Here is a 27,998-nt window from a genome sequence, read left to right as displayed (position 1 = left end):
CTCGAAATACAATAAAACTTTCTTGATTTTTACTGGGCTATGGGGAAACATAAAATGTCATACAAACAGGTATGATAACTGCAAATAATATTTCCGAGTCAAAGTGGGAAAAAACGGAAAACCAGATATATTTAATAACTCATTTTCTCATCTTGCAACCCCTCGGGTCTAGAGGATTCTAGGCTTCCAGCCCAGGGGATCCTGCCCCCCCAGGAGTGTGCTTCATCACGTCGCGATGTGGAGCACAGAATCCCACTGGGAGTCCTTCAACTGGGAGCAGTACTCAGTTTTACTCAGTTTCATAATGGAAAAGAGCTGTTCACAAATGTAGGTACTCCCAAACATGGAGAGAATCTTGGCACAGTGGGTTTTGTACTTGGGATAGCTGCTCCAGAGGTATTTATAGAATTCTGGTATACCAACCTTGTCGTATTTGGTTTTCAGGACCGTGTTGCACTGCAGATCAATCACCTCCATCTGGAGCGCTTCCTGGACGCTCTCGATCTTCATGGAGAAAGGGGAGCTGAACAGGGTCAGTTCACTTTCGTAGAGTTTGAAATCGGACAGCCTTTTCTGGAATTCCGTCTTCAGCTCCACGATTTTGGGAATGTAGTTCAGGCCATCGCTTTCATTTCTGGAAACCGATTTCAGGGTGGGAAAGTGGGCCAGGTTATTCCTGGCCAAATGAGTCTCCCAGAGGCACAGTTTAGCCAGGAACGCCCGAATCAAGTCGTACATCTGTGTCACGATTTGGGAATGCCCTTGGAGAGAGATGTTCAACGTGTTCAGATGCATAGTCATGTCCACCAAGAAGGCCAAGTCTTTGATCCAATCTTGAGAGCTCAGCTGAGGCAGGGGCTTGCCTCTGGAAGACATGAAGGAGTCAATTTCTTCCAACGATTCAAAGAACCTCTTCAGCACCAGCCCGCGGCTGAGCCACTTAATCTCCGTGTAGTACAGAAGGCTGCCGTATTGGCTGTCCAGCTCATAGAGCAAAGTCGTGAACTCGCTGTGGTTCAGTCCGCGGGAGCAGATCCAGTTCACGGCATTAACTACCACGCTCATGATGTGGTCCATCTTTAACTTTTGAGCACAGAGCGATTCCGGGTGAATAATGCAACAAACGGACTTCAGATCTGAGCCCTTGCAAGCCATCGCCACCTTGGACTTGAGTTTTGTGACCAGCCCGTCGTTGGCATCTACCATCGCAGGAGTGCCAGTTGAGGCCACGCTTACTAATTTCGACCAGTCGATATTAAACTTTTTAAGACTTTTCTCAACACGCAAAAAGATCTCATTTCCAGATTTTGTCCCCGTCATGGGCACCGTATCCAAAAGTTCTTCCGATACATCAAAATTCTCATCAACGCCCCGGATGAATATGGCCAACTGGGTGGTGTTATTTATATCTGTGATCTCGTCGATGGCAATAGAATAGGCCACAAATGATCTGATTTTTTCACGTAATTTCTCCCATAAGTTCCCAGCCACGTCTTCTATGGGCTGGACGGCAGGGTTTTCCCTTGGACTCACATTTGCAAGCACTCGTTTTTGCTCAGGACACACGATGTCTGATGACCCTAAGAGATACTTTCTGAGCCCTTTCTTCAGCTCCTGGAGCTTCTCGTCGCGCATCTTCTCTGTGTACTGGTCATAGTGCTTGCTGTGGTTGGTTTGATAATGGCGTCTCAGGTTGTATTCTTTGGACACAGACATGCTCTGTTTGCATATTAAACACGTAGGGATATTCTGCACCTCCACGAAGAAATACGCTCTCTCCCACTTTTCTTGAAATACACGGCCCTCTTGGTCTATCTTTCTTTTTCCCACTTTTGATAGAAACATGGAGACAAGAAACAGTTCAGTTTTCTCTTAAATCGACTGTTAGTCTAACACCAGCAAGAGCATGATGACAAATGCAAGGGATAAGGTGGCGGGGGCGGCGTGGTTAACTGCAGAGCACCCAGCCCTGCAGAGGTGTGGGGTGAAGACGGGGGACACTCAGGGCAAGCAAACGACTGCCAGAGGAAGCATGGCCCTGGCCTGCCCAGATCTTCAGATTGCTAAAGAAAACCTGGAAATGGACTTTTACGAAAAAGTCCCCGGTTCTTCAATATCGGCCACTAGTTCCCTTTTTCGAAAGGTAGATGAGCCAAGGGATTTCCCTGGTGGTGCAGTGGTTGGGAGCCCGCCTGCCAGTGTGGGGCACGTGGGCTCGAGCCCTGGTCCGGGAAGATCCCACACGCGGCGGAGCAACTGAGGCCGTGCGCCACAACTACTGAGCCCACGTGCCACAACTACTGAAGCCCGCACGCCTAGAGCCCGTGCTCCGCAACAAGAGAAGCCACCGCACCGCAACAAAGAGTAGCCCCCGCTCGCTGCAACTAGAGAAAGCCCGTGCGCAGTAACACAGACCCAATGCAGCCAAAGATAAATAAATAAATAAATAAATAAACAAACAAACAAACAAATAAATAAATAAATAAAATTAAAAGGTAGATGAGCCAAAAGAAAGACATCTTTGGTGAGGTTCAGCAAGTGCTATGCTTGCCCATCTGGTTTAAATGAGAATGATTTGAAAGTGTATCTGCATTTTAACATATATTTTTTCATTTGATTTTCAAGAGAACTTTGAAATAACAGACAAGGGAATGAGCACAGAAGACGTATGATTTAACTGCTGTGAGTCCCATAAGACACCGGTGATAGCCACAGACCCTCAAAGAACCTACTTGTTTTCAATGTAAAGAAATGGGCCACGATGCAGGTGAGCTTTACTTTGAGAGAACACAGGTATAAAAATTCACTTTAAGAAAATGTAGGCAGAGACAGGCAGTCAATTTAGTGGCTGCCTGGGGCTGGGGGTGGGAATGGGAAATGACCAGAAATGGGTAGGAGGAATCTTTCAGGTGGGGGAATGGAAATGTTCTAATATTAGATTGTGGTGATAGTTGCACAACTCCATAAATATACTAAAAATCACTGGATTGTGTACAGTTTGCACAAGTGAATTTTACGGTATGTAAATTTATGCCACAATAAAGCTATTAAAAATGTTAAATGCTATTTAACAACCAGAGGAGTTTAGGAATAATAATTGTGCATTTTAAAAGAACACTTTAGTTTCCAAATTTAAATGAGGAGGTTCCCTAGATGACTCTTAGGAACATCGTTACATGTTATGCTTTTTTTTCTTTCTATAGGTACTTTATTTTTTTTAAATTTTATTGAAATACACTTATTTACAATGTTGTGTTAGTTTCAGGTGTACAGCAAAGTGATTCAGTTATATATACATATGCATATATATATAAATAAATATATATATATATTCTTTTTTAGATTCTTTTCCATTATTGGTTATTGCAAGATGAGTATAGTTCCCTGTGCTATACAGGAGGTCCTTGTTGGTTATGCCTTCTGCTTTAATATCCAATAGGATTTTGACTTGCTTGCAAGGACTTTAGGGGAGACATTAAAAATATTTAACAAGCAGAGTGGCTGGGACATTGCCCAATCAGAACAGAAGTCAACTGGAGGGGGTTCTGGGAGCCCTGCTGTGCCAGGCCCTGTTGATTCTGAACTGTGGGGAGGTCAGGGGTGGGAGATCCTGGTGGTGGGACTGGGGTGGCCAGGCAGGTACTATTTACCAAATAAGGTAGAGTAGTAGTTCAGTATTATGATATGAGCTGCCCCCCCCACCCCAACCCCATAAAGGACTCTTGAATAAGAATGTGGTATGTCATCACACACAGCAAGCTCCGTCAAATTGTTATATGAGAAAAATATGCCTGGCTAATAAAACTTGAGCAACAGAATTAAAGGGCTTTAAAAGAAGCAGGAAAAACAAAATGCACATAAAGAGCAGCATGCTTTGCTCTTTCTGGTGGTGAGTGTCCACTGAGACAGCCCACGTGGCACAGCAGGGGCTAGGACCATCTTCTCTCCCCCAGGATACTCACCATTGCTGAGTTCGAGGCCGGGAAGTGGTCTGAAGAGAAAGAGACATTGGTGAGTGCAACAGAGGTCACTTTTCCTCTCTTGTCCACTTAGTTCTATTTGACAAATTTTGTGAGTGTCAGTGCGAGGCTAAACTAAAACAGGCTGCCCATGATCACCAAGAAACGGGAGCGAGGACACACAGCTCCCAGAAGCAGAATACGATGAACTGAGTATGACAGGCAGCATGACATAGCACTTGACTGCAGGGACCCACCGCCCACGTCCTGGGGTGAGAATCCCTGTGCCCCCCAGCTGCTCCACCTCGAGCAAGTTACGATCTGCAGCTCATTCTCCTGACCAGGCAGGGGACTCTCACGTACCTGATGACTGTGAATTTGATAAATTCTGCGGCATCCAAGATCCTTCTCATGGAGCTGATTTCCAGGTAGCCAGGGGCTTTGAATACCACCCCCGGGGGCATGCCGTCAATGACCACACAGCCAGGGTTGAAGGTGATCTTCCTGTAGGGAACTTTCACAGGGAAATCCACTCCAATTGCTTCACCTGTGATGATACAAAGAGTGTAAAACCAGTTGTGTGTCACTTGCTTTTCCCAAACCGTGCTTTATCTTTAACGTCAAGATTTTAAAATTAATCGCATCAAGTAACAACATTGGTGATCAGCCATTACTTTATTTTCCAGCCATGCTAGGGTGTATGAATAATTTTATTGATTTTGAAATTGGTAACAGGTAGTGTAGCAGACTGTTTCTCTACCCATGAAATAGGCATTATCATAGTATCTACCTGAAAAGGGTTTTGTGAGGATTAAATGATTAATCACATGTCAAACACTAAAAACAATACTCAGCTATGGTAAAAAGTCAGTAAGTGAAAGATAGCTATTATAATTATTTTAAAAATATTTTAAATTTATTTTTAATTGAGATATAATTGACATATAACATTGTATTAGTTTTGGGTGTACAACATAATTTGATAAAGATAGCTATTTAAAAATTTTTTTTATTGAAGTATAGTTGATTTACAATGTCGTGTTAATTTCTGCTGTACAGCAAAGTGATTCAGTTATACATATATATACATTCTTTTTTTAATATTCTTTTCCATTATGGTTTATCATAGGATATTGAATATAATTCTCTGTGCTATACAGTAGGACCTTGTTAATCCATTCTATATATAAAAGCTTACATCTGCTAACCCCAAACTCCCACTCCATCACTCCCCCAACCCCCTCCCCCTTGGCAACCATCAGTCTGTTCTCTATGTCCGTAATTCTGTTTCTGTTTCGTAGATAGGTTCATTTGTGTCATATTTTAGATTCCACATAAGTGATATCATATAGTATTTGTCTTTCTCTTTCTGACTTACTTCACTTAGTATGATAATCTCTAGTTGCATCCATATTGCTGCAAATGGCATTATTTCATTCTTTCTTATGGCTGAGTAGTATTCCATTATATATATATATATATATATATATATATATATATATATATACACCACATCTTCTTTATCCATTCATCTGTCGATGGACATTTAGGTTGTTTCCATGTCTTGGCTGTTGTGAATAGTGGTGCTATGAACATAGGGGTGCATATATCTTTTTGAATTATAGTTTTGTCTGGATATTTGCCCAGGAGTGGGATTGCATGATCATATGGTAGTTCTATTTTTAGTTTTCTAGGGAACCCCCATACTGTCCTCCATAGTGGCTGCACCAACTTACATTCCCACCAACAATGTAGAAAGGTTCCCTTTTCTCCACACCCTCTCTAGCATTTATTATTTGTAGACTTTTTAATGATGGCCATTCTGACTGGTGTGAGGTGGTACCTCACTGTGGTTTTGATTTGCATTTCTCTAATAATTAGCAATGTTGAGCATCTTTTCATGTGCCTATTGGCCAAAAGACAGCTATTATTATTATGAAATTAGTGTTTCCATGTAAAAGTTCTTCTTCAGTAAAAATACACACTAATTTTGATCACAGCTCCTTCACAGAAAGATCAATTTCTTAGATAAAGTAATCAATTAGAAGGAAATATTTCAAATGTATAAAATTTGGTTATGTAACGATATAAAAACGTACCAAATTTTCGGCTAAAGAGGTCATTGACTTGTTCTCTTAGTTGTTTTATTTTTTCAATGCTTGATAATCTTTCCTTCTCATTATCTAAAAAAATTAAAAAAACAAGTAAACCAGGTTTATTCATGTATTTGCTCCCCAGAAAAGCTGTTGGAGGAAACACCTGTTAGCACGTGTGAAAGCACTTTACCTGGCTTATCATTCAGTTTAGTTTTAGCAATAATTAAGCATTTTGGAAATTTGTAAATTTAAGGCATTATAGATGACAGAGAATTTTCCAAATTATGACTCTATGTAAATATAAGACATACTGCTTTAGAGAACATTTTCAATATCATGCAAGATAAGGATGTCCACTTTCACCCCTACTCTTCAACATTATAATAGAGATCCTAGCCAGTGCAACATAGCAAGTAAAATGAATAAGATGTATGTGCTAGGATTAGGGGGGGAAATTTTTTAATACTTGAAATTTTTATTCTATTTAATTTTGAATAACTAAAAGCGATTATGTGGTTCAAAATTCAAATGATATAAAACAGTAAATCATGAAATGTCTCTCTTCCATCCCTATCTTAGCTTTCAAGTTTCCTTCTTTGGAGGATATATGCTATTAGATTATTTTGTATCTCTCCAGATATGTTTTATATACACCTATTCAGAAAAGAAGATTAATTGATGGGCAGCAAATACATTTCACCTCTGTGGCCAGTTCCAATCCAATGGTAGCCAGTGCTTGGAGCTGGCTGCCCTAAGGGGTATTTTCCAGGTAATGCACCAGGGCAGGGCTGTGAGAAGCAATATATCTGATAAACAATGTATGATATAGCAAGATATTCAGTGTGTGGCAATTGGCGTCATATTTTATATTCCTGAATTGTCTTTCCTTAGTTGACAGGGTGAACTTAGCAAAAAAATAGCTCCAAGAGACTAACCCATGTCATAAAGTGGTTAAAATATAACAAAATGAAAAACATAATCTAAATTATGATAAAGTCAGATAGAATTCCATACCTGGAATCGTCACCTGAACGATGTTAAGATCTTCAACACCTGCTGCAGAATTTGTAATATTGGATGAATTGGTGTTTCCTTAAACAGAAAATGAAATTTAGAACTTATAGAAAATTAGTTTACTTCTCCTCTAAAACTATCAAATTGCCACTTTGATCAGAAGGCCAGACTAGGGAATTCCCTGGCGGTCCAGTGACTAGGACTTGGTGCTTTCACTGCCAGGGCCTGGGTTTAATCCCTGGTTGGGGAACTAAGATTCTGCAAGAGAGGAGGCGTGGCCAAAAAAAAAAAAGAAGGCCAGGCTAAAGTTTTAAAACTCCAGAGAACATTTAGCTGTAGAATAACAAGCTGGCTTGGCAATAATTGATGTTTGAGTCTCTGTAGTTTAATGTCCATGTCAAAGGAGAAAGGGCACCAGGGCTTTTATTTAGTTCCTAGCCCCTGATACTTCAGTCAGTCTAATTTGATTTAAAAAGAAGCGTGTTTAAAAATATATTTCCTGGGACTTCCCTGACAGTCCAGTGGTTAAGACTCTAAGCTCCCAGTGCAGGGGGCATGGGTTGGATCCCTGGTCAGGGAACTAAGATCCTGCATGCCACTCAGCCAAAAAAAAAAAGAAAAAAGAAAAAAAAATTTCCTTTGTTGTTATTCTCAGTTTAAAGGTGGGGGATAGGAAAGAAGACATACGAATGTGTCCAAGAGGACACTTAGGAAGCAGATGTCCTATGAGAAATGAGATAACAGACAGTCAAGGAAAGGCTCAGGTGGGGTTAAATAGTAAAAGCACAGTTGACGTTATCATGATTTCTGGTCAAATGATACACACAACGCTCACTTAAGTTCTATATGAGAAATGTAAATGAGCCTGTCTAGTCCTTTCTGAGGGACTCAAAGTTCAATCCCTGTGTTCTGTGAAAGATCAACCATTTGGGTGTTTGAGATTCTGCATCTGAAGAGCAAGACCTCAAAGGGACACAAGGAGACACACCATCATTCTTCCCCTCTCCCCCCTTCATTCTCCCCGCCTTCATTCTTCCCTCCCTGCCCCCTTCATTTCCCCCTCCCTCTTCATCCTCCCCCTCTTCATTCTCTCCCTCTCCCCTCCCCCTTTCAGTTTCCCCCTCCCCACTTCATTCCCCTCCTTCGGGCTTCATTCTTTCCTCACTGGACCAAGCACAGTTTGGCCCTACTCTGGCCAGGGCTAATTTGCACAGCCTAATTCTGTTGTCTGACAAGCCTAGAGCACTGGGTACCTGATGGGAATATGGGCTGCTCTGGTCATAGGTACACACACATTGAGTTCAATCTTTCCCCTTTCAGAAAAAATGAAAACTGTACTTAGCCGTGCGAATGTGGCAAGGTTTTTGGCAACCAACCTTCAATTTTCACCTCAGCTTCAGGGTCTTCACTCATTTCTGAAGGGACAAGCTGAGTAGAATCTTGAAAAAAAAATTTCTAAAATGACATTCATTGTTTATGTATTCTCACATTCCAACATTTTACTGCTCCCATACCCAAAAAGTCGCTTATCCTGGCATTTTAAATACATTTTATATTTACTAAACATAGAGGTATAAACATAAAGGTAATTTTAATTTTAAAAAGGATAATAGGGTAATAAAGGATAATCTTATAAGGGATAAGAGGAGATAAGGAACTTTCAGATATTATCAAATAATGTGAAGTTACCCGCAGTAATGGACACAGACTATCCTTCTATTTGAGCTAATGGAATACATCTGGTCATAGTGTTTTCTGGTTGTCATCGGGAATTACTAGGATTAAAAAAAAGCCATTTGCTCCTTTCTTATCCTGCCAGCAGCCCCCAGGTGATTCATGGTCTATTATTACATGGATGCATGTAATGTACATGACATATACATGCTCAGTGAAATAAGCCAGTCACAAAAAAGCAAATATCATATGATTTCACTTATATGAGGTACCTAAAGTACCTAATTGAGTTTTCTGGTGGATGAGAATTATGACATATCCATTAAGTTCTACATATAGACAAAAGCCTGGCTAGCTTATCTCGCCTAACTCTAGCTCATTTTAGAAAGATTTGTCAAATCTTACATTAATTGTTAGCAAAAGAAGAAAGACTAGAATGCAAAACTGTTTTGATATTGTACTATCGTTACGTAGGATGTAACCTTTGGGGAAAAACAGGTGAAGGTACATTGGACTGCTCTGTACTATTCTTGCAGCTTCTTGTGAATCTATAATTATTTTAAAATAAAAAGGTTTTAGGGAGTTCCCTGGTGGCCTCGTGGTTAGAATTCTGGGCTCTCACTGCTGTGGCCTGGGGTTCAATCTCTGGTTGGGGAACTGAAATCCCACAGGCTGTGCAGTGTGGCCCCTCCCTGCCCCAGCTAAATAAATAAATTATAAAAAAATAAAAGGACTGACATAAAATAAAAAGGTTTAAAAAATCAAACAAATTCAGCTCTATTGTAAATGGGCTTCCCACTATATCACGATAATAAAAAATCTGTTTAGAAATGAACTATTTCGAGGGCCAACATCCCATGAAATCTTTCTGATTCTAATTCAGCACCAGTTCTACAACTGACTCCTACACAGGTCTTCTTCTTTCCAAATATTGTACTATCCATCCATTTAAAAAATGACCAAACAATACCTTAACAGGCTTTTACAAAGGCAAGTAAAATGACATAAGGGAGGAATAGATTTAAACTCAATTCAAAATAATTGTCCTCCTTTACATCCAGAGAAGGTCAGAGACTGAGTTAAAGAAAAGAAACAAAAAATTAATGGAAGAATCCTGACACACGCTACAATATGGATGAACCCTGAGAGCATTATGCTCAGTGAAATAAGCCAGTCACAAAAAGGCAAATACCGCAGGATTCCGCTTATATGAGATACCTAAAGTAGTCAAATTCATAGAGACAGAAAGTAGAATAGGGGTTGCCAGGAGGGAAAATGGGGGAGTTGTTGTTTAATGGGGATAGATTTGCAAGATGAAAAGTTCTGGAGATCTTCTTCCCAACAATGTAAATACACTCACCACTACCAAACTGCACACTTCACAGTGGTTAAGATGGTAAATTTTCTGTTATGTGGTTTTTTTTAACCACAATGAAAATACATAATTTAGAAAAATAAACAGGAGTTAAATAATGACAGAGTCCGCTTGTCTTCTTGGTTCTAAAGCAATGAAGTTCAAAATGACTAATTTTATGAGTGAATGAACAATTCTAAGACTGGACTCTATCATAGTATGTTCTCTGGCAAAATCTACCAAAATTCTTCTCGGTCAGAGACTTAGACAAATTGCTCAGGGGGCCATTGGAACCATCCTCTACAACAAAAAACTCCAGACTCCCTAAATCAGGGAAGCTATCGAAAATGACTGCAACTCTGCTCCTTGGAGAAAGTTTTTGATGTAAAAGAAAAACACAAATCATTTTGGTACTGAGACAGATGTACAACCCCTAAAAACAAGATCAACTTGCCTGTAAACTGACAAAGACATTCATACCTCTATGTTTGCAGAGGAAATCTCCTTTATTAATTTTATCTTATATAAACCACTTTAAGAGTTTAGGCCTTAAATATGATACTCAGGATTTATACACGAATGGAGGGAAGTATATATCAAGTTTTACCTCTAATTCAAGAATTTCCTAAAATTCTATTCAACTTTGCTCAAAAGATTTTGGCATGCCCATCAAGAAGACAAAATGAAATAAAGTAACAAATGGCATCAGGGCAAAGTTTTCTTACCACTTAACCTTTATAGCCAGGCATTTAAAGTAGAATCATTTACAAATCAAAAGAGTAAGAGTGACAGAGTTCTTAATATTACATCTTAGGATGAGGACTCGGCCAGTTCTCTAAGAAGGCATGTTGTCGTCTGTATTTTCAAACATGTGTGTTTAAAAGAGTGTATTCTCTTCAAAATACTGTAAACTAAAAAAAAAAAAAAAAAAAAAAAGAGAGAGAGAGAGAGAAAGTGCCTCATTTTTCTAACCTTCCACTGGTAATTCCATTTCTATTACTTCAGTGCTGGCAGAAGAATGATGGTTCTCTGAAAGGAAAGCAAACAAGGCAGAAGTACAAATTTTAAAAAAGAAATCATTTAAAAACAATGCAAATAATTCAAGACCCGCACAGGAATATACATGCAATACTTCGACTCCCTAATATCAAATTCACACAAACGATCCTTTCTTTACGTTTTTTCCTTTGTTTTTGTTTTTATCTGTGCTTTGGAAAAATTTCAAACACAGAAAAGCAGAGAGATGGCATCATGAAGCCATGTGCCCGTCCCTCAGCGCCAACAGTCATCAACTCACGTCATCCCGTTTTATCCGTGCCCACCCCACCCTGCACTGGTAGTTTAAAGTAAATCCCAGAATTCAGTGTGCAAATACTGCATAACTACAGGCAAGTACATAAGTAAAGTCTCTTCCTTTAGCATTACCATGATATTGCAATGACCCCTACAAATGAACAATTGTTCTTTATCATCATCTCTTAGCTAGGCATTGTTCAAATTTCCTCAATTGTCTCATGAATGTCTTTTCTTAAAAAAAACTTTATAGTTGGAAATAGTTTTAAACACAGAAAAGTTGCAAAAATAAAATAGTACAAAGAAGATCCATCTACCCTTTACTCAGATAACATGATGTTAACAATTTACCCTGTTTGTTGGTAATCTTTGTCTCTCCCTCCCCCCGCCCCCAGTCTATATACAGAGATAGATGTATATACACACACTTTTTTTCCTGAAGCATTTGAGGGAAAGGTACATACATTATGGATCTTTATCTCTGAACATTTCCGTGACTATTTCCTTAGAATAGGGATATTCTCTTATACCATCACAGTATAGTTATAAACTCACAGAATTTAACATGTGAGACAATTTTATCTATTCTACCATTCATTTTCCAACTTTGTCAGTTGACCAAATGTTCATTATAGCCTTTCCCTTTCAGTACGGGATCCAGTTTGGGGGGTCAGGTCTTGTTTTTAGCTGTCACGTCTCCTTTAATTTTGAATGGTTCCATAGTCTATCTTCGTTTTTCATGGCATTGCCATTTCTGAAGATTTGAGTCACCGCCGTCCCCCCCTTCCCCTCCCCACTAGAATGTTCCTCATTTTGAGTTTGTCTGACGTTTCCTCATGGTAAGACTCAGGTCTTGCATTCTCAGCCAGAACACTGCCTAGATGACGGTGTGTCCTTCTCAGCGTATCACATACACAGGCACCCGGAATTTGGGGCTGGCAGGATTTTGAGTTGACAGGTCTCATCCTGCTGTGAAAAAATTAACCACCTAGGGGCCAATATACAGAGGCCATCTTTGGTTCATTTCTAGAAAACGATGCAATTTCAACGTTGCATCATCAAACTGGTCAGGCTGTGTAACACACAGTCACAAATGTGACAAAGATCAAATCACTTACATACAAAAAGCAAGTCACACACCCATGTTGAATCTCATTACATGACTTTACCAAACAGAAGTTGAGGTAATTTAAAAAAACAAAAACAAAAACAAATTGCATCGTGTTAGGTTCAAGCCTAAGCAAGATCAAGTTTACATTAAAAAAAAAAAAGCCCTACAAGTAGGCCAATGCATTTCTTTTCCTCCTCTTCCATTCCAAAAAGTAAAAAAACAGAACAAAACAAAAAACCCCAGAACTAAATATCACACACAGTAAATTCAGTGTAGATAAACTTAAAATACTGACATGCTCTGGAAAGTGGGCATGGAGGAACAGACCTTTGAAATACTTCAAATGAGGAATTTTTTGAAGGATCATTTTTTGAAGGACCTGCTTTGGAGCACAAATTTCATCATCAAATTTGGGTTAGAGATATGGATTCATAGCCACTCCATAAAGAAAAAAGGCAAAATTACAAATAAGTGAATGGCAATGAAATTCTGACACCTGCTACAACATGGAAGAAACTTGAAGACATTACACCTAGTGAAATAATCCAGTCACAAAAGGATAAATACTGTCTGATTCGTTATATGAGGCGCCAAGAATAGGCAAATTCATAGAGACAGAAAGTAGAATGGGGGTTGCCAGGGGCTAAGAGGAAGGGAATGGGGAGTTATTGCTTAGTGGGGACAGTTTCTGTTTGTGATGATGAAAAAGTTCTGGAGATGGATGGTGGTAATGGTCACGCAACACTGTGAATGTACTTGATGTCACTGACCTGTGCATTTAAAAATGGTTAAAATTGCAAATTTTATGTTACATATATTCTACCACAATAATATTTTTTTTTTTTTGGCTGCGCCGTATGGATTGTGGGATCTTCATTCCCTAACCAGGGATCGAATGCAGGGCCTCGCCAGTGAGAGCACCGGGTCCCAACCACTGGACCGCCAGGGAATTCCCACAATAATAATTTTTTAAAAAGGAAATGAGTGATAAGATGACCAGTATCAATTTACCAAGAGGACAAGGGCTCTCAGGTAAATTTATTCACAGGTACAGCAAAAATACTCCTGGTCTAGAGTTTTGACAGCAAAAATCCTATGTACTGAATGGGTATCAAATGTGTTCAAAGCGATCTGATAATCAGTGCTTTCAAGTCAAAAGTCAAAATTAATCACAAATTTTATTTTATACAGATTATTTATACAGATTATACAGGCTAATCTTACATTGAATTTGCTTTCTAAAAACTGAGATATAATTCACATACCATAAAATTCATCCTTTTAAAGTGTACAGTTCAGTGGTTTTCCATATATTCACAAAGTAGTACAACCATCATCATTATTTCTAGAACATTTTCATCACCCCCAAAAGAATCCCTGTGCCCACTGGGGGTCATTCCTCACTCCCTTCTCTCTTCAGACTCTGTAACCACTAATGGACTTTCTGTCTCTATGGATTTGCCTATTCTGGATATTTCATATAAATGGAATCATACAATATGTACCTTTTTGTGTCTGGCTTCTTTCACTCAGCATTATGTATTCAAGGTTCATTCATGTTACAGTGTGTATCAGTACTTCATTATTTTTAATGGCTGAATAATATTCCGTTGTATGGATAGACCACATTTTGTTTCTCCATTCATCAGCTTATGGATACTTGGGTTGTGTCCGCCTTTTGGCTATTAAGAATAATGTCTAAATTTTGTGTGGACATATATTTTCTCTCGGGAAAATGTAGAATTGGATATATATCTAAGAGTGGAATTGCTGGGTCATATGCTCCTCATTTAGCATTTTGAGGAACTGCCAAACTATTCTGAAAAGGAGCGGTACCATTTTACATTCCCAGCAGCAATGTATGAGGATTCTAATTTCTCTGCATCTTCACCAACACTTGCTACTGTCTGCCTTTTTTAAAAAAAAAAATTTATTTATTTATTTATTTATTTTTGCCTGCGTTGGGTCCTCGTTGCTGCATGCAGGCTTTCTCTAGTTGTGGCGAGCGGGGGCCACTCTTTGTTGCAGTGCGCATGCTTCTCATTGCAGTGGCCTCTTTTGTTGCAGCGCACAGGCTCTAGGCACACGGGCCTCAGTAGTTGTGGCGCCTGGGTTTCAGTAGTTGTGGCTCGTGGGCTCTAGAGCACCGGCTCAGTAGTTTTGGCACACGGGCTTAGTTGCTCTGCAGCATGTGGGATCTTCCTGGACCAGGGCTCGAGCCCATGTCCCCTGCATTGGCAGGTGGATTCCCAACCACTGCGCCACCAGGGAAGTCCTGAGTTCATCTTTTTTTATATGGTGTGAGGTAGAGGTCCAAACTGATCTTTTTGCAGGTGGATATCCAGTTGTTCCAGCACCATTTTTTGAAAAGACTATTCTTTCCCCATTGACTAGTCTTGGGCACTCTTGTTGAAAATCAACTGACTATAAAAATATTGGTTTATTTCTGTACTCTCCATTCTATTCCATTGATTCATATGTCTATCCTCATGCCAGTACCACGGAATACTGATAATGACAGCTTTGTAGTAGGTTTTGAAATCAGGAAGTACACATCTTCCAACTTTGTTCTTTTTCAAGATTGTTTTGGCTCTTCAGGGTCCCTTGCATTTCCATATAAATCGTAGGAAAGTTTTCCAATCCATGAACACAGGATGTCTTTCCATTTATTTAGTTCTTCTTTAATTTCTTTCAACACTGTTTTGTAGTTTTTTGTTTTTGTTTGTTTGTTTTATAAAATAGTGCAGCCACTTTTTAAAAAATATTTATTTATTTACTTGGCTGCACTGGGTCTTTGTTGCGGCATGCGGGATCTTTAGCTGTGGCATGCGAACTCTTAGTTGCAGCATGTGGGATCTAGTTCCCTGACCAGGGATTGAACCCGGGCCCCCTGGATTGGGAGCATGGAGTCTTAGCCACTGGACCACGAGGAAAGTCCCAGTTGTGTAGTTTTTAGTGTACAAGTCTTACACTTCTTTGGTTAAATTTATTCCTAAGTATTGCATTCTTTTTGATGCTGTGGTAAATGGAATTTTTTTAAATTTCAGTTTTTGATTGTTCATTGCTAACATATGGATATACAACTGATTTTTGTATATTGACCTTGTATCCTGCAACCTTGCTAAACTTATTAGCTCTAATTTGTGTGTGTATTCCTTGGGATTTTCTATATACAAGATCATGTCATCTGCAAACAGAAATAGTTTTACATCTTCCTTTCCAATCTGGATGCCTTTTTTTTATCTTACCTAATTGCCCTGCCTAGGACCTCCAGTACAGTGTTGAAAAGAAGTGGCAAGAACAGACGTCCTTGTCTTGTTCCTGGTCTTAGGGGGAAAGCCTTCAGTCTTATAAGTATGACATGAGTTATATAGGTTTTCTGTAGATGCTCTTAATTATGTTGAGAAAGTTCCCTTGGATTCCTAATTTGAGTGTTCTTTTTTTTAATCACGAAAGGGTATTAGATTTTGTCAAATGCCTTTTTCCTACATCGATGGGCATAATCGTGTGGGTCTTGTCCTTTATTCATTATGTTGTTATTCCACTGATTGATTTCCATATGTTGAACTAATCTTTCCTTCCTAGGATCAATCCCACTTGGTCATTGTAGGGTCAGGCCATTCAAGATGGCTGTTCTCCTGTTCTCTGTACATCCCCAGCTCGACCAGTCCCTGCTTCACTCACATGACTACCCAATCCTTTTAATTATAGGGCTTAATTAGTAACTGCCTACATGATTGCCCCCTGCCCCAGCGCTGGTTTCCTGGTTACTGATGAGCCAACCTGATGTCGATTCCCTCTATAAATGGTAGCGTCCTTCTCCTCCAAGTAGTGAGGGTTACTGTTACGTGCTGCCTACTGTTTGCTGCACGGTGGGGTGTTGCTCCAGGACTTTGCTTCAGATGTGTAAGATCCCCCTGTCCAATAAGCCACTGATGTCTCTGTCGCTGGGCTTTCTTTGGTCTCGAGGCTGGGCAACTACAGGGCTTGCAGGCCTGTGGGGTGCAGCCCAACAGTCATGATGTATAATCCTTTTTATATGTTCCTGGATTCATTTGCTAGCATTTTATTGAAAAATTTTGTACGTCTATGAATAAGCGATATTTTTCTGTAGTTTTCTTGTGTTGTTTTTGTCTGGTTTTGGTATCAGGATGATACTGGCCTAACAGAATGAGTTTAGAAGTGTTCCCTCCTCTATTTTTTGTAAGAGTTTGTGAAGGACTTTATTATTTTTTTATTTGTTATTTTTAAAAATTTATTATTATTTTTTGGCTATGTTGGGTCTTCGTTGCTGCATGTGGGCTTTCTCTAGTTGCGGTGAGCAGGGTCTACTCTTTGTTGTGGTGCACGGGCTTCTCATTGGGGTGGCTTCTCTTGTTGCAGAGCACGGGCTCTAGGCGCACAGGCTTCAGTAGTTGTGGCATGCACGCTTAGTAGTTGTGGCTCGCAGGCTCTAGAGCGCAGGCTCAGTAGTTGTGGTGCACAGCCTTATTTGCTCCACGGTGTGTGGGATTTTCCCAGACCAGGGATCGAACCCGTGTCCCCTGCATTGGCAGGCGGAATCTTAACCACTGTGCCACCAGGGAAGTCCCATGAAGGACTTTAAACACTTGGTAGAATTCACCAGTGAAGGCATCTGGTCCTGGGCTTTTGTTTGTAGGAAGTTTTTGAATTACTAATTCAAATTCTTGTTATATGACTATTCAAATTTTGTGTTTTATCCTTAGTCAGTTTCAGTAGTTTGTCCATTTCATCTAGGTTACTCGATTTGTTGGCATGTAATTGTTTAGTGTTTGCAATAGGCAGATGCCCCCCGCCCCCCCCCCCCCCGAAGATATCCAAAAACCTGTGAACAGGTTATGTTACATGGCAAGGGGCAATTAGGTTGCAGATGGGATTAAGTGTGCTCATTGCTAACCTTCAGAAAAGATTATCTTGCATTATCCAGCTGGGCTCCATGTAATCGATGTACGGGGTATTTAAATGTGAAAAAGGGAAGCAGAAGAGTCAGTGTCGGAGTGGTGTGATTCAAGAAAGACTATGTTAATTCCTTGATTTTGGGCTTTTGTATCCATGTTCCCTTGGGCCTGGAAGGCTTCTCTCCCATATCATGCAGTCAGCCAGGAAGAAAATAGAATGGTACTGATGCTCTGACATCCATCAGCATCAAGGAAGCCTGGGTGCACTATATCTCAGCACAGCTTGTACTGTGCATTCTTCATTTCTGGGGACCCTGGAGATGGGGTCCCTGCGTATGTAAAAGACCTATGGGACTTCCGTGGGCCAAGATGTTATGTGTGCACATGTAAATGTGTGTCGGAGGTCTTCTGAGAGATCTGTGTTGCAGATGGATCATGAGGTCCTGGTGGGGGTAGCTTCTGAGCACTGGTGGGGCCGTGTTCGCTGGGGGCTCCCCAAGGGCCAGTCGCCATTCTGAGCAGGTCACACTGATTGTCTTTTTGGATTTAAAAATATCTCCCTTACTTAAAGGATATAGACATCAGTACTTCAGCATGTGAGTATTTAACCTAAATGGTTACAAAATCATTCAGTGCTATGGAATATAGTCCATGATGTTAGGCAACTTGGAACTTTTTGGCATCAAGAAGGAAGCTGTTCGACAAAGATCTCTTGAATAGTTCTGTCATTTCCAAGCCAAGCAGGAGAAAGATTATAAATTCACACATTTAACGTAAATGTTTTTCTTCAAATAACGTACTTCTTTCTGAAAAATTAAAATAGAACGATTGCAGGTACATCTAACTTGTTCATTCCACTGATGACTTTTGGAGCAGAATCTGTAAGTATCCTATCCCTGACTGTACACGATTTGATCAACACCAAGGTCATTTAAGTTCAAAAATATATTCTTGGGAGCCAAGACGTAATTTAATTAAAAGTAGTTTGTTCAGAGAGGCCGCGATAGTGAGAGGCCCGCGCACCGCGATGAAGAGTGGCCCCCGCTTGCCGCAGCTAGAGAAAGCCCTCGCACAGAAACGAAGACCCAACACAGCCCCAAAAATAAATAAATAAATAAATAATAATTAACGGTGCTAATAAATAAATAAATAAATAAATTTTAAAAAAAAGTAGTTTGTTCAAAACAACAGTAATTTAGAAACAAATGTGACACTGATTCTTCATGAGGGTCACATTCAACTCAGCAAGCACATCTGAGTGCTCAGTATGTAGAAAGCCCGGGCTTGGGGCTCCAGGGCAGGAGTAAGATGCTGTGTTTCCTGCCACTAGCTGAGGGAGGCCTGGCAAAAGCATAGATAGCACACGGCAGGTCACACTAAACGCTGGAAGCCCCCTGCAGGAGTTGAGATTCTGACTGTGCCCCAGAAAGAAGCGGGGGAACTCCTCAGTGGTCTGCAGGGTAGGAAGGGAGTCACAGGGAGGGATCAGCTTATAGAAAAGCCCCGGGGAAGGCGGATTCAGGGCACTTTCAAGGAATCACAGACCGAGCTGTGTGTCTGAAGAGCCCAGGGAGGGTGATGGCTGCGGAGGCAGATGAAATAGGAGGGGAGACCAGAAAGGGCAGGAGGAACGTGGAAGGAAACTGGGACTTTACGGGTGGTGCGGAGCCACAGGCAGTGTGAGTGGGGGAGAGATCCCAGTTTTCAAAGAACATGTGATTGGGGTGGGGTGTGTGGGATGGATTGAAAAGAGATCCTCTGCCCAGAGGGAAGGAGACTGGTCACAAGGGACAGGCCAGGGCGGGGGCGGACGAGGGAGGGGTTGGGTGGGGTGGGGTTGGCCCAGGACAGAGCAATTACAACAGAACTTCCACTGGTCTCTGCCTTTAGATTTTTTGAAACAATTTTTTTAGTGAAAGTTTCAGAGCTATGTAATGCTGCAGGAAAATTTTCAAAGTTAAGATTTTGTAGGAAACATTTCCGATCTGATAATGTTTGAGGATGTGACTGCAAATCGTCCTGCACTCTGTCTCCATTCCCAGTGGAGCTGGAAGATGGAGAAAGAATCTGAACACCGTAAGGCAGTCACAGAGACATGATGGTACCATATCGTCAAACCGACATCACGCTGGGGTCCAGCGGGATTTTGGTCTTTGGGTAGAGAACCAAGCCACCCAACTGCACATAGCACCCGCCTGTGCCATGTTTGGAAAGTTTGTGTATTTGGCAACAATTGTCTTCTCCCCGTTGAACTTGTATGCTGTCAATGAAACAACTATTAAGAAAAGGCACTTGAATTTCTTAACTCATCTCCATCTCTTTTAACACTTACTATTTTCTCAGCAACCTAGGGGACAGACTGGACAGAAGACAATCAAGGTGGGAATATTTTAGAACATACAAAATAATATTTAATAGACAAACTCTAGTAAAACGCAGCCTGAAATGTCTTTACATTCACGGATGCCTAGAATCATGTGGATTCAGGCTAAATATTAATACAATCTATTTTATGACTATAAAATTGTTTACCCTAATGGCACCGTGCTAGATCCTGGGTAAATGTACATGGATCTTTACGACTCTTTTCCTGTTTCTCAGATGGGTGCTAATTAAAAGTTTCCATCACAGATAACTTCTAAAGAAGAAAATTATTATAAAATGGTATTACCTTGCATACTATATTCATAGTAATTAGGATCTTCTGATTCTTTCTTGACTGACATAACTGTTGCTTTCGGTGAAATGCCTTTGAATGCAATGGAAATTATAAAATTATGTGTTAGGCTAGACTCACGAACAGAGATATGACTGGCTAGTATATCTTCCAGGTTCTGTTTGGATTAACACAGCAACACTGCAATCAGCAAAAGAACTTGTAGCTCATGCACTAGGAACGAATGGTTTATCCATATAAAAATATAAATATAAAATAACAATAAAACAACATAAAGCAAAGAAGGAAGGGAGGAGAGATGGATGGAAGGAAGGAGGAAAAGAAGGGAAGGAGAAAGAGGTCTAATTCCCGGTTCGGGGAAATTTTCCTTTTCAAGATGGATGAATATGTACGTGCATTTATATGCAATATCAATATTGCAAATATTCTGCTGTAATGGGGCCCAAATTGGCACAGATCATCTTAATTTACTTACTACAACAAAATGAATTTCAAAACCTGGGGAAACTACATTGGTTAAACCAAAAGGCTTTATCAGGGAAAGGTGCAGTAGATGGCAAAAACTGGCCACAAATGTCTTCCATCCCAGTATATACACCTGTTTGCAATGTAACTTTCCCACTCCTATTTTCTAGAAGTGGAAAACTACTCCACCTTTTGAATCTGGGCCTGGCCACGTGACTTGCTTTGGCCAGTGGGATGTAGGCAGAGGCTTGAAAAGTGCTTGTGCATCAGCGTCTGCTGTTTTTGGAACAGAGTTGCCATGTGAATGAGCCTGGAGGATGTGAGACCAAGAGGAGAGGGAGGCCCAACTCTGGCAGCTGAGGCCTGGGCCCCAGGAGTGAGGCCAGCCCAGACCAGAAGGACGGCCTGGCCAACACACAGAATTGTAAGAAAGACTAAATTATAGTTTGAAGCCACTAAGTTCTTGGGTGCTCTTTTATACTGCAATAGATAACTGATACTGAAGTATACATATAATTTAACTGTGAAAGTTAACAGAAGCAAAAACAAAAATTGTGACAAGCTTGGGATTTCACTGTTCAGCATTAATTTACAAGTTGTGGCGGGGGAGGTCTTCTGAAAACCTTTAACAGCTCTGTTGGCAAAGGGATGGTAAGACTGGGTATTAACGAATGTGACTGTCAAAAAGAAAAATTTGTTAAACTGAGGAACAGAATGGACACGGCTGATGGCCATATCGGTGAAATGGAAGATTAAGTTGAGGAAATTGCTCAGAAGTGGGACAGAAAGGTAGTCTGATGGAAAGATTAAAGGAGAGCTCACAAATGGAGGTCTCCTTGTGCATAAAAAAGAAACAAGCTCTTTACATGTTTGTAAGTGATCTGAAAGAATTTCCACAAGTTGGTTAAGAGCTGTTGCCTTTAAAATGGGGATGGAATTTGAGGTGCAGTGAGATTTAAGAGAGATGGAGCTTTGAGAGGGGAGGAGTGAAGAGGAATTTTACTTATTACTACTTATTACACTACTTATTACCACTTACTACACTGAATTTTTATTTAAAACATGTATAACTTTTGTAATTTATAGTAAAACTTTAAAGTACAAACATTTGATAAATATGTGACAGCTGGGCTGTCAAAGAAAAATTTCTTTTCAATGCAGGCAATTGAAAGCAGATCTGACGGTGCAGAATGCAGAATTGCTTCAGCCTTTCCTCAAAATATGAGGGGGGAGGGGGAAATTCAGAAGTTAAAACGATTTAAACGTTCTGTGCAGCAAGTGCTACACAAACATCAAAGGAAATAAGGCCAATGGATGGTCAGCTCACAGAAGCCTGCAGGCACCTGGAAGCAATTTGTATCATGAAATCCATGGTAGAAAGTCACATTATTAGGGAGCTTGTTTATAGGGCATCACATCTCCAAAGAGAGGCCTCAACAAAAGAGGCCTATTTTAAGGCTGGTGGGAGACACTCATCCACCCAATAGCTGGTGAGGAGGGAAGGGAAGGTGGTGGGGCTGTGGATCCTTGAAAGGGCCCCCCGGGGAGAGCCGACAACCCCTCACTCCCACCCCATTTGTTTTCCCGGTTTCTGAGAGGAGACTGTGGCTTGGGGGTTTTAAATTCTGTTACCAACAGAGATGCAGGCAGAATGTATCTGAGCTTGGAAACGCACCCAAGGCTAAGATTAAAGGGGCAAGCGTGTAAGGCATGTCATGTGTAAGTGGGATGAAGACGGCACAGCTGAATTCTGTTGGCTGAAATATTTGGCTCCTTTTCATTGACTTGTGTTGGTTTTACCTAGAATAACTAAAATGGACAGGCACTCTTATTTTTCAGGCTGACATTTAAGGTGGAGCTTCTACCAAGCACATGTTTATCTGTGGATAGGAGTGACCCTGGGGTATGACAAGGGTGGATTCAGGCTACTCCTGCCCCAAGGGACTGGGGAGGCAGCTGAGCATGAACCACACCTGACACCTTCAGCAAAACTCGTGCTCTGACCTCCATTTCACTGGCGGTAACATCTCTCTTCGCCTTCTCTCTCCATCTTTTCTTAATATTGAATATTTTTCTTTTACATTATCTCAGATTTAACTTTAACTTTACATTTGGAATTGTTTATTTCTTATTTCTACGTTGCTTTTCTAAACATTATTAACTTCTCATTTTACCCCGTATAGTCAGCTTGTGTTCATCTTTATCTTTTTGAGGTTTGAGTTTCAGTTTTATGTGCTTGTTTATTTTAGGTTTTCTAACGTTTCTACTTCTAATGCTTTCAATATTTTTCCATCCCTTGATTAAACATTTGAGTTAAAACATTTTTTTTCTATTTTTAACCTTTAACATTTTTCCTTCTAATGCCATTTTTTTTTTTTTTTTGAGGCGTGGGAGAGCAGGGATGGGGGTTAACTACTCTCACCGTCAAAGAGGGATTTTTTTTTCCCAGTATACTTTGTCATAGTAATGTACGTCTATTGTAGAACATTTAGAAATGACAGAGTGTAAGAAAGCAATAAAATAAGCTATGTCCGAAAATAAAAACACTGCTTTATTCATAAATCAAATTCATATTCCAAATGTGTATTCAAGACTTTTTACTCATTTAGCAGTCAAGTTCTAATTTCCATATAATTAAAATAATACCTTTGTCTACAAATATATCTACTTAATAACATCTTAGTACCTAATATTTATTGAATTAGAAGGCTTTTTTTCTAGATATTTGAGTAAAATATGATTATTCTGCAAATAAGGCCCCCGTTGAGGTTAATTAGTGCCCTATCCCCATTATCTTGTTGATTCTTTGGGATTTTCTACCCAGATATGGACCAATATATCATCTGCAAATTAAAGACAGTTTTAGTTTGTCATTCCCAATCCATATACCTTATATTTCCTTTTCTTGTCTTACTGTATTAGCTAGGACTTTCGGTATGATGTTGAAAGGGAGTGATGAGACGGTACATCCTTGCCTTGTTCCTGATCTTAGTGGGAAAGATTCTAGTTTCTCAGCATGAAATATGATATTAGCTGTAGGTTTTTTGTAAATTTTTTTTTATCAAGTTGAGGAAATTCCCCTCTATTCCTGGTTTACTGAAAGTCCCATTTTTAAGTAAAACAAAAGAAAGGAGTCAAATAATGACCTGCTGAACACCTGATTCTACAAGCATCAGTGTACATACCAGAATCTTCCATGGCTTCAGTCTTCACATTGATGGGGGCACAGCTAAAAGGAGAAGGGAATGCTGGTTAAGATGGGCAGGGTGAGAACTGCCCAAAGGCATCTGGACACACTGAATCTAATCCCCAGATCTCCACACCATCATAGGTTCCCCTCCCCCCATCAAACTGAATGCAAAGCTACCTCAACTTTAATGTTGTAACAAATTATTCAGAAAGTTAAAGGTGTCAATGAATATATTCTCATAATCCCAAACATCCTTTTGAATAAAGAATATGTAACAAAATAAGACATTCCATAGCCTAAAAACGAATACATTTGGGTTAGATATGGACTTAATTTTTTATTTCTCCCTTACCTTTCACTTGGTGATGTCACTGATCTCTCAGCATCTGTTACCACCCCAGGCCCACCTGTGCGTGAGTAAAAAGACACACGCTAGCCCCTGTCTGCACCTTGAAATATGACAACATTCAAAGGCACATACAGGGAAAGCGAATACAAAGAGAACAGAATTCCTGGCTCTAGGTCATCATGGAATAGCAGCGGAGGAGAGACCAACTCAAAGCAGCCCCCGGGGCCTGGGCCATCTGTGTGGGCACAATAGGAGCAGACCTGTGCCCGAGCGACCTCCGGCAGGTTACTAAGCCTCCTCGTGCCTCAGTTTCTTCGTCTCAAGATGGTGGTTGGGTGAGGATTAATTAATACATGCAAAGTGCTTAGAACAGTGCCTATCACAAAATACGTGTCAGCAGCTATTACCGTGATTCTATAATGACAATACAAGCCACCTGGGACAACAGTCACCTGGTCACCTGCCACCCCTCACCCTCCAGCCCCTCCTTTAATGTGAACTGGGGGACCCCAGGAACTCACAACTGCTCCAGAAATACTTGCTCCGTGAGTAGCCCACGCACAGGAGTGTCCCATTGCCCTCTGTACCCCGAGGTAGGCCATGTGGACAGTAGGACCCTCCACCCACCCCTGCCACCTGGCTTCTGTACCTATATAGGCTCAGCATAACACCCTCTTTAGACTTGGTCTTTCATGAACAGCTATGGCCCAAGGTTTCCAACTACGATCCAGAATAATAATCTGAGAAAATAAGGAAGTGGGCATAGATGGATCTCTAAATGCTCCTGGTAAAATTACTATTTCCTTTTTTGGTCCCTTCATCAGTAAAGGAGCTTATGAGGGGTCCTGGTTTCCCAAACATGGTCTCAAACACCCTGCACATAACTTTCTGCCTGACCACATGGAATGGGCTTCCCGGGGGAACCAAGCTATTGAGATCCTGCTTATCTTGGGGGCCAGCTCCTCCAGGGAGCTCTTCTGACCACACAATTCTAACCCCTTCCGGGGGCTCTCAGGGATTTCCTCCACGGGTCACCCCTGGTTCTCTGAACAGTCTCTTTCCTTCTCCCAGACCATGTATCTCAGAAGCACGGGAACGGTCACACAGCCCGGACCACTCCTGAATCCCACAACGCCTGGCCCGTGGTTGGTGCTCAAAGACCAGGAAGTCACTCCAGCATCCTCAGACTCCTGTGCACACGGACAAGGTAGATCTCCTGCCCTGCGAGGGCTGGACGCAGAAGCTCGCCGGCATGCGAGCTGGCGGGAGGGTGGCGTCTCGGCTCTCAGGCTGGCTACGTGTGTTTCCCTGAGCTGTAGTCCCTGCAAACATCACCACCACCCCTGGCCCCGGGATCAGAGGTGGCCTCCTCAATGCAGGAAAGACAAAGCAGAAACAAGCTTTAGAATGTGCCAAACTTGCATTTTAATTAAGAAAAGCAGAACTGGTTTAGCAGTCAAGGGCAGTCACCAAGTATGAGAAGCTGTCACTTACCTCGCTGATTCACGGGACCCAGGAAGGGTCTGCAAGAAAACCAATACTGTTACCTGACATGAACACACAAGACGGACAGATTAAACATCTGAATAACCAACTTCTAAACATAACGGGACAGAATTAAGTAACTGAAATTAAGCTGTCAGTTTATCAGCTGTTAGGAGGGGGTAGAGCCTATCACCTGTTGATAAGGAATGAAATCCCCGCTTTGTTCTCCAAAATCCACTTCAGGGTTGCAAGGTCATAGTTCTCAGGGTGTTGAAAGGGGACCCCTTCTGGGAGCCCCTGCACCACCACGGCTGCCTGGTCCCTCAGCATCTTCTCATAAGGAACAGGCACCATCGCTGTCGTCCCCAAGGCTTTGCCTAGAAGAAGCAGCAGGATGTCTTTAAACAACATGAGCGTAAATCCCTGAGAGTCAATTTCACGTAGTGTCATAAACACAGGTGGTGATATTTGGTTCTGAAATTAAAAGCCTAAAGTGTCCTATGCCTCTATATCTCAAGTTAATAAAATTTCCGACCAAAAGGCCAAAAGAAAAAGTATAAAATGTTTTCCTTTAAATCTTCATATAAGAGAATATAATAGGTTGCATAATCTATAAAAATATTGAATCACAGGGGCTTCCCTGGTGGTGCAGTGGTTAAGAATCCGCCTGCCAATGCAGGGGACACGGGTTCGAGCCCTGGTCTGGGAAGATCCCACATGCCGCGGAGCAACTAAGCCCGTGCACCACAACTACTGAGCCTGCGCTCTAGAGCCCGTGAGCCATAACTACTGAGGCCGCGTGCCACAACTACTGAAGCCCGTGCGCCTAGAGCCCGTGCTCTGCAACAAGAGAAGCCACCGCAATGAGAAGCCCGCTCACCGCAACAAAGAGTAGCCCCCGCTCACCACAACAAGAGAAAGCCCGCGCGCAGCAACGAAGACCCAAAACAGCCAAAAATAAATAAATAAATAAATTTATTAAAAAGAAAATATTGAATCACTATGTTGTACACCTGAAACTAATATAATATTGTAAGTCAACTATATTTCAATAAGTAAATTAATTAACTAAAAATAATCTATTTCCAAAAGAAAGAAAATAATAGGTCTTTTTCTCCATTCTTTTGGAGGTTGCACAATTCAGGGCGCTCACCCTGGTGCACCCAGGGCTGCAGGGAACACCCTGAGGTTCCTCAGGCTGCAGCCAAAGAGGATGAGAGCCCTGCCCAAAGCTGAACTGTCCCTGTGTCACACTGTACAGATTGGGCCAACCTGCCTGTAGAAAGCTGAGTCCACCTGGGGATGTGTCGGTCTCTCTGCACTGGCTGACCAGCCCCGAGGTGCTGGAGCTCCATTTCTCATATGGAAGTGTAGCCTGAGACCCTAAGATCCCCTATGCCGGAGGAGTCCCCCAAATCCAAATGCTCACAGGGACCTTCAGGTCACATAGATGTTTGCAGCTGTCTAGGAATGATGATCCAGGCCCTAAGATGCTAAGGTGCTTCTCTCACAAGTACAACACCTGCAGACTTCCTTGTTATCTAGCTTTTTAAAGCGCTGTGTGGGTATTAAAAAAAAAAATCCCTGTCTCCATGCCTGTGGGAAGATGTGGGTAGGCGGGGAGACCAGTGAGGACGAGGCTGGTGCGTGAACCAACCAACCATGAACGTCTGTAATAACTGCATGGCCATGGGGAGGGGGCTCCGCAAAGACTGAAGGCTGATGAATTCAGAGGTTCCGACGGACCAGAAGAGACCAAGTGGTCTTCCGTAAGAAGACTTGATCTGGTACTTAACTGGCTCTCCCCTTGATGTGAATGTGGATTTTTCCAACGTTAGAGACGGTCTAAATAGTCACGCTGATAAAATGATTTCTAATACCATCTTCTGTAGTGAACTATTCAGAGAATTAATGCTTAAAGTGAGCTTTACCGTAACAAAAGCAGAAATAGTCCTCGACGGCTTTTCTGAGTATTTCCGTTTCTCCTGAATCAATCTGCATCCCGTTGGCAGGGCCTGGGGGTTTCACCTCCTGCAGCCCTTCAGCAATGCCTGTTAACGAGTGATCAGTACAAAGTCAGTATTCAAGTATCTGTACTGTACGTTTCCTTAACGTCCATGCTTCTGGTACTGAAAGGAAAAAGGAGAAAAAAAGGAATAGACATAAAACAAGATCTTTTTTTTTTTTTAAATAAATTTATTTATTTATTTTTGGCTGCGTTGGGTCTTTGTTGCTGCGCACGGGCTTTCTCTAGTTGCAGCGAGCGGGGGCTACTCATTGTTGCGGTGCGCGGGCTTCTCACTGTGGTGGCTTCTCTTGTTGCGGAGCACGGGCTCTAGGCGCGCGGGCTTCAGTAGTTGTGGCATGCGGGCTCAGTAGTTGTGGCTCATGGGCTCCAGAGCACAGGCTCAG

General features: G+C 41.4%; 1 protein-coding gene across 4 annotated transcripts in view; it reads right to left on the bottom strand.

Annotated features, from left to right (window-relative positions):
- Positions 1–7: 7 nt before the first annotated feature.
- Positions 8–27,998, bottom strand: part of LOC309646217 (general transcription factor II-I repeat domain-containing protein 2) — a 54,882-nt gene continuing 26,891 nt past the window's right edge. For 2 of the 4 annotated variants that reach the window (XM_082432306.1, XM_082432305.1), the window contains 13 exons: positions 27,518–27,637; positions 25,780–25,963; positions 25,596–25,624; positions 24,105–24,159; positions 23,748–23,791; positions 20,092–20,169; positions 11,070–11,126; positions 8,446–8,508; positions 7,070–7,147; positions 6,059–6,142; positions 4,323–4,506; positions 3,963–3,991; positions 8–1,829 (listed from right to left, as the gene is read on the bottom strand). In XM_082432306.1, coding sequence (XP_082288432.1) covers positions 226–1,829; positions 3,963–3,991; positions 4,323–4,506; positions 6,059–6,142; positions 7,070–7,147; positions 8,446–8,508; positions 11,070–11,126; positions 20,092–20,169; positions 23,748–23,791; positions 24,105–24,159; positions 25,596–25,624; positions 25,780–25,963; positions 27,518–27,637 — 2,609 coding nt within the window. In that variant the 3' untranslated portion in view covers positions 8–225. Of the gene's footprint in view, positions 1,830–3,962; positions 3,992–4,322; positions 4,507–6,058; positions 6,143–7,069; positions 7,148–8,445; positions 8,509–11,069; positions 11,127–20,091; positions 20,170–23,747; positions 23,792–24,104; positions 24,160–25,595; positions 25,625–25,779; positions 25,964–27,517; positions 27,716–27,998 lie in introns of all 4 variants that reach the window. The other 2 variants (XM_082432308.1, XM_082432307.1) reach the window with 2 other exon arrangements.

The sequence above is a fragment of the Balaenoptera physalus genome, assembly GCF_965194825.1.
Source record: "Balaenoptera physalus genome assembly, chromosome: 16".
Classification (NCBI taxonomy): Eukaryota; Metazoa; Chordata; class Mammalia; order Artiodactyla; family Balaenopteridae; genus Balaenoptera; species Balaenoptera physalus.
This window is presented reverse-complemented; position numbering and strand designations above follow the sequence as displayed.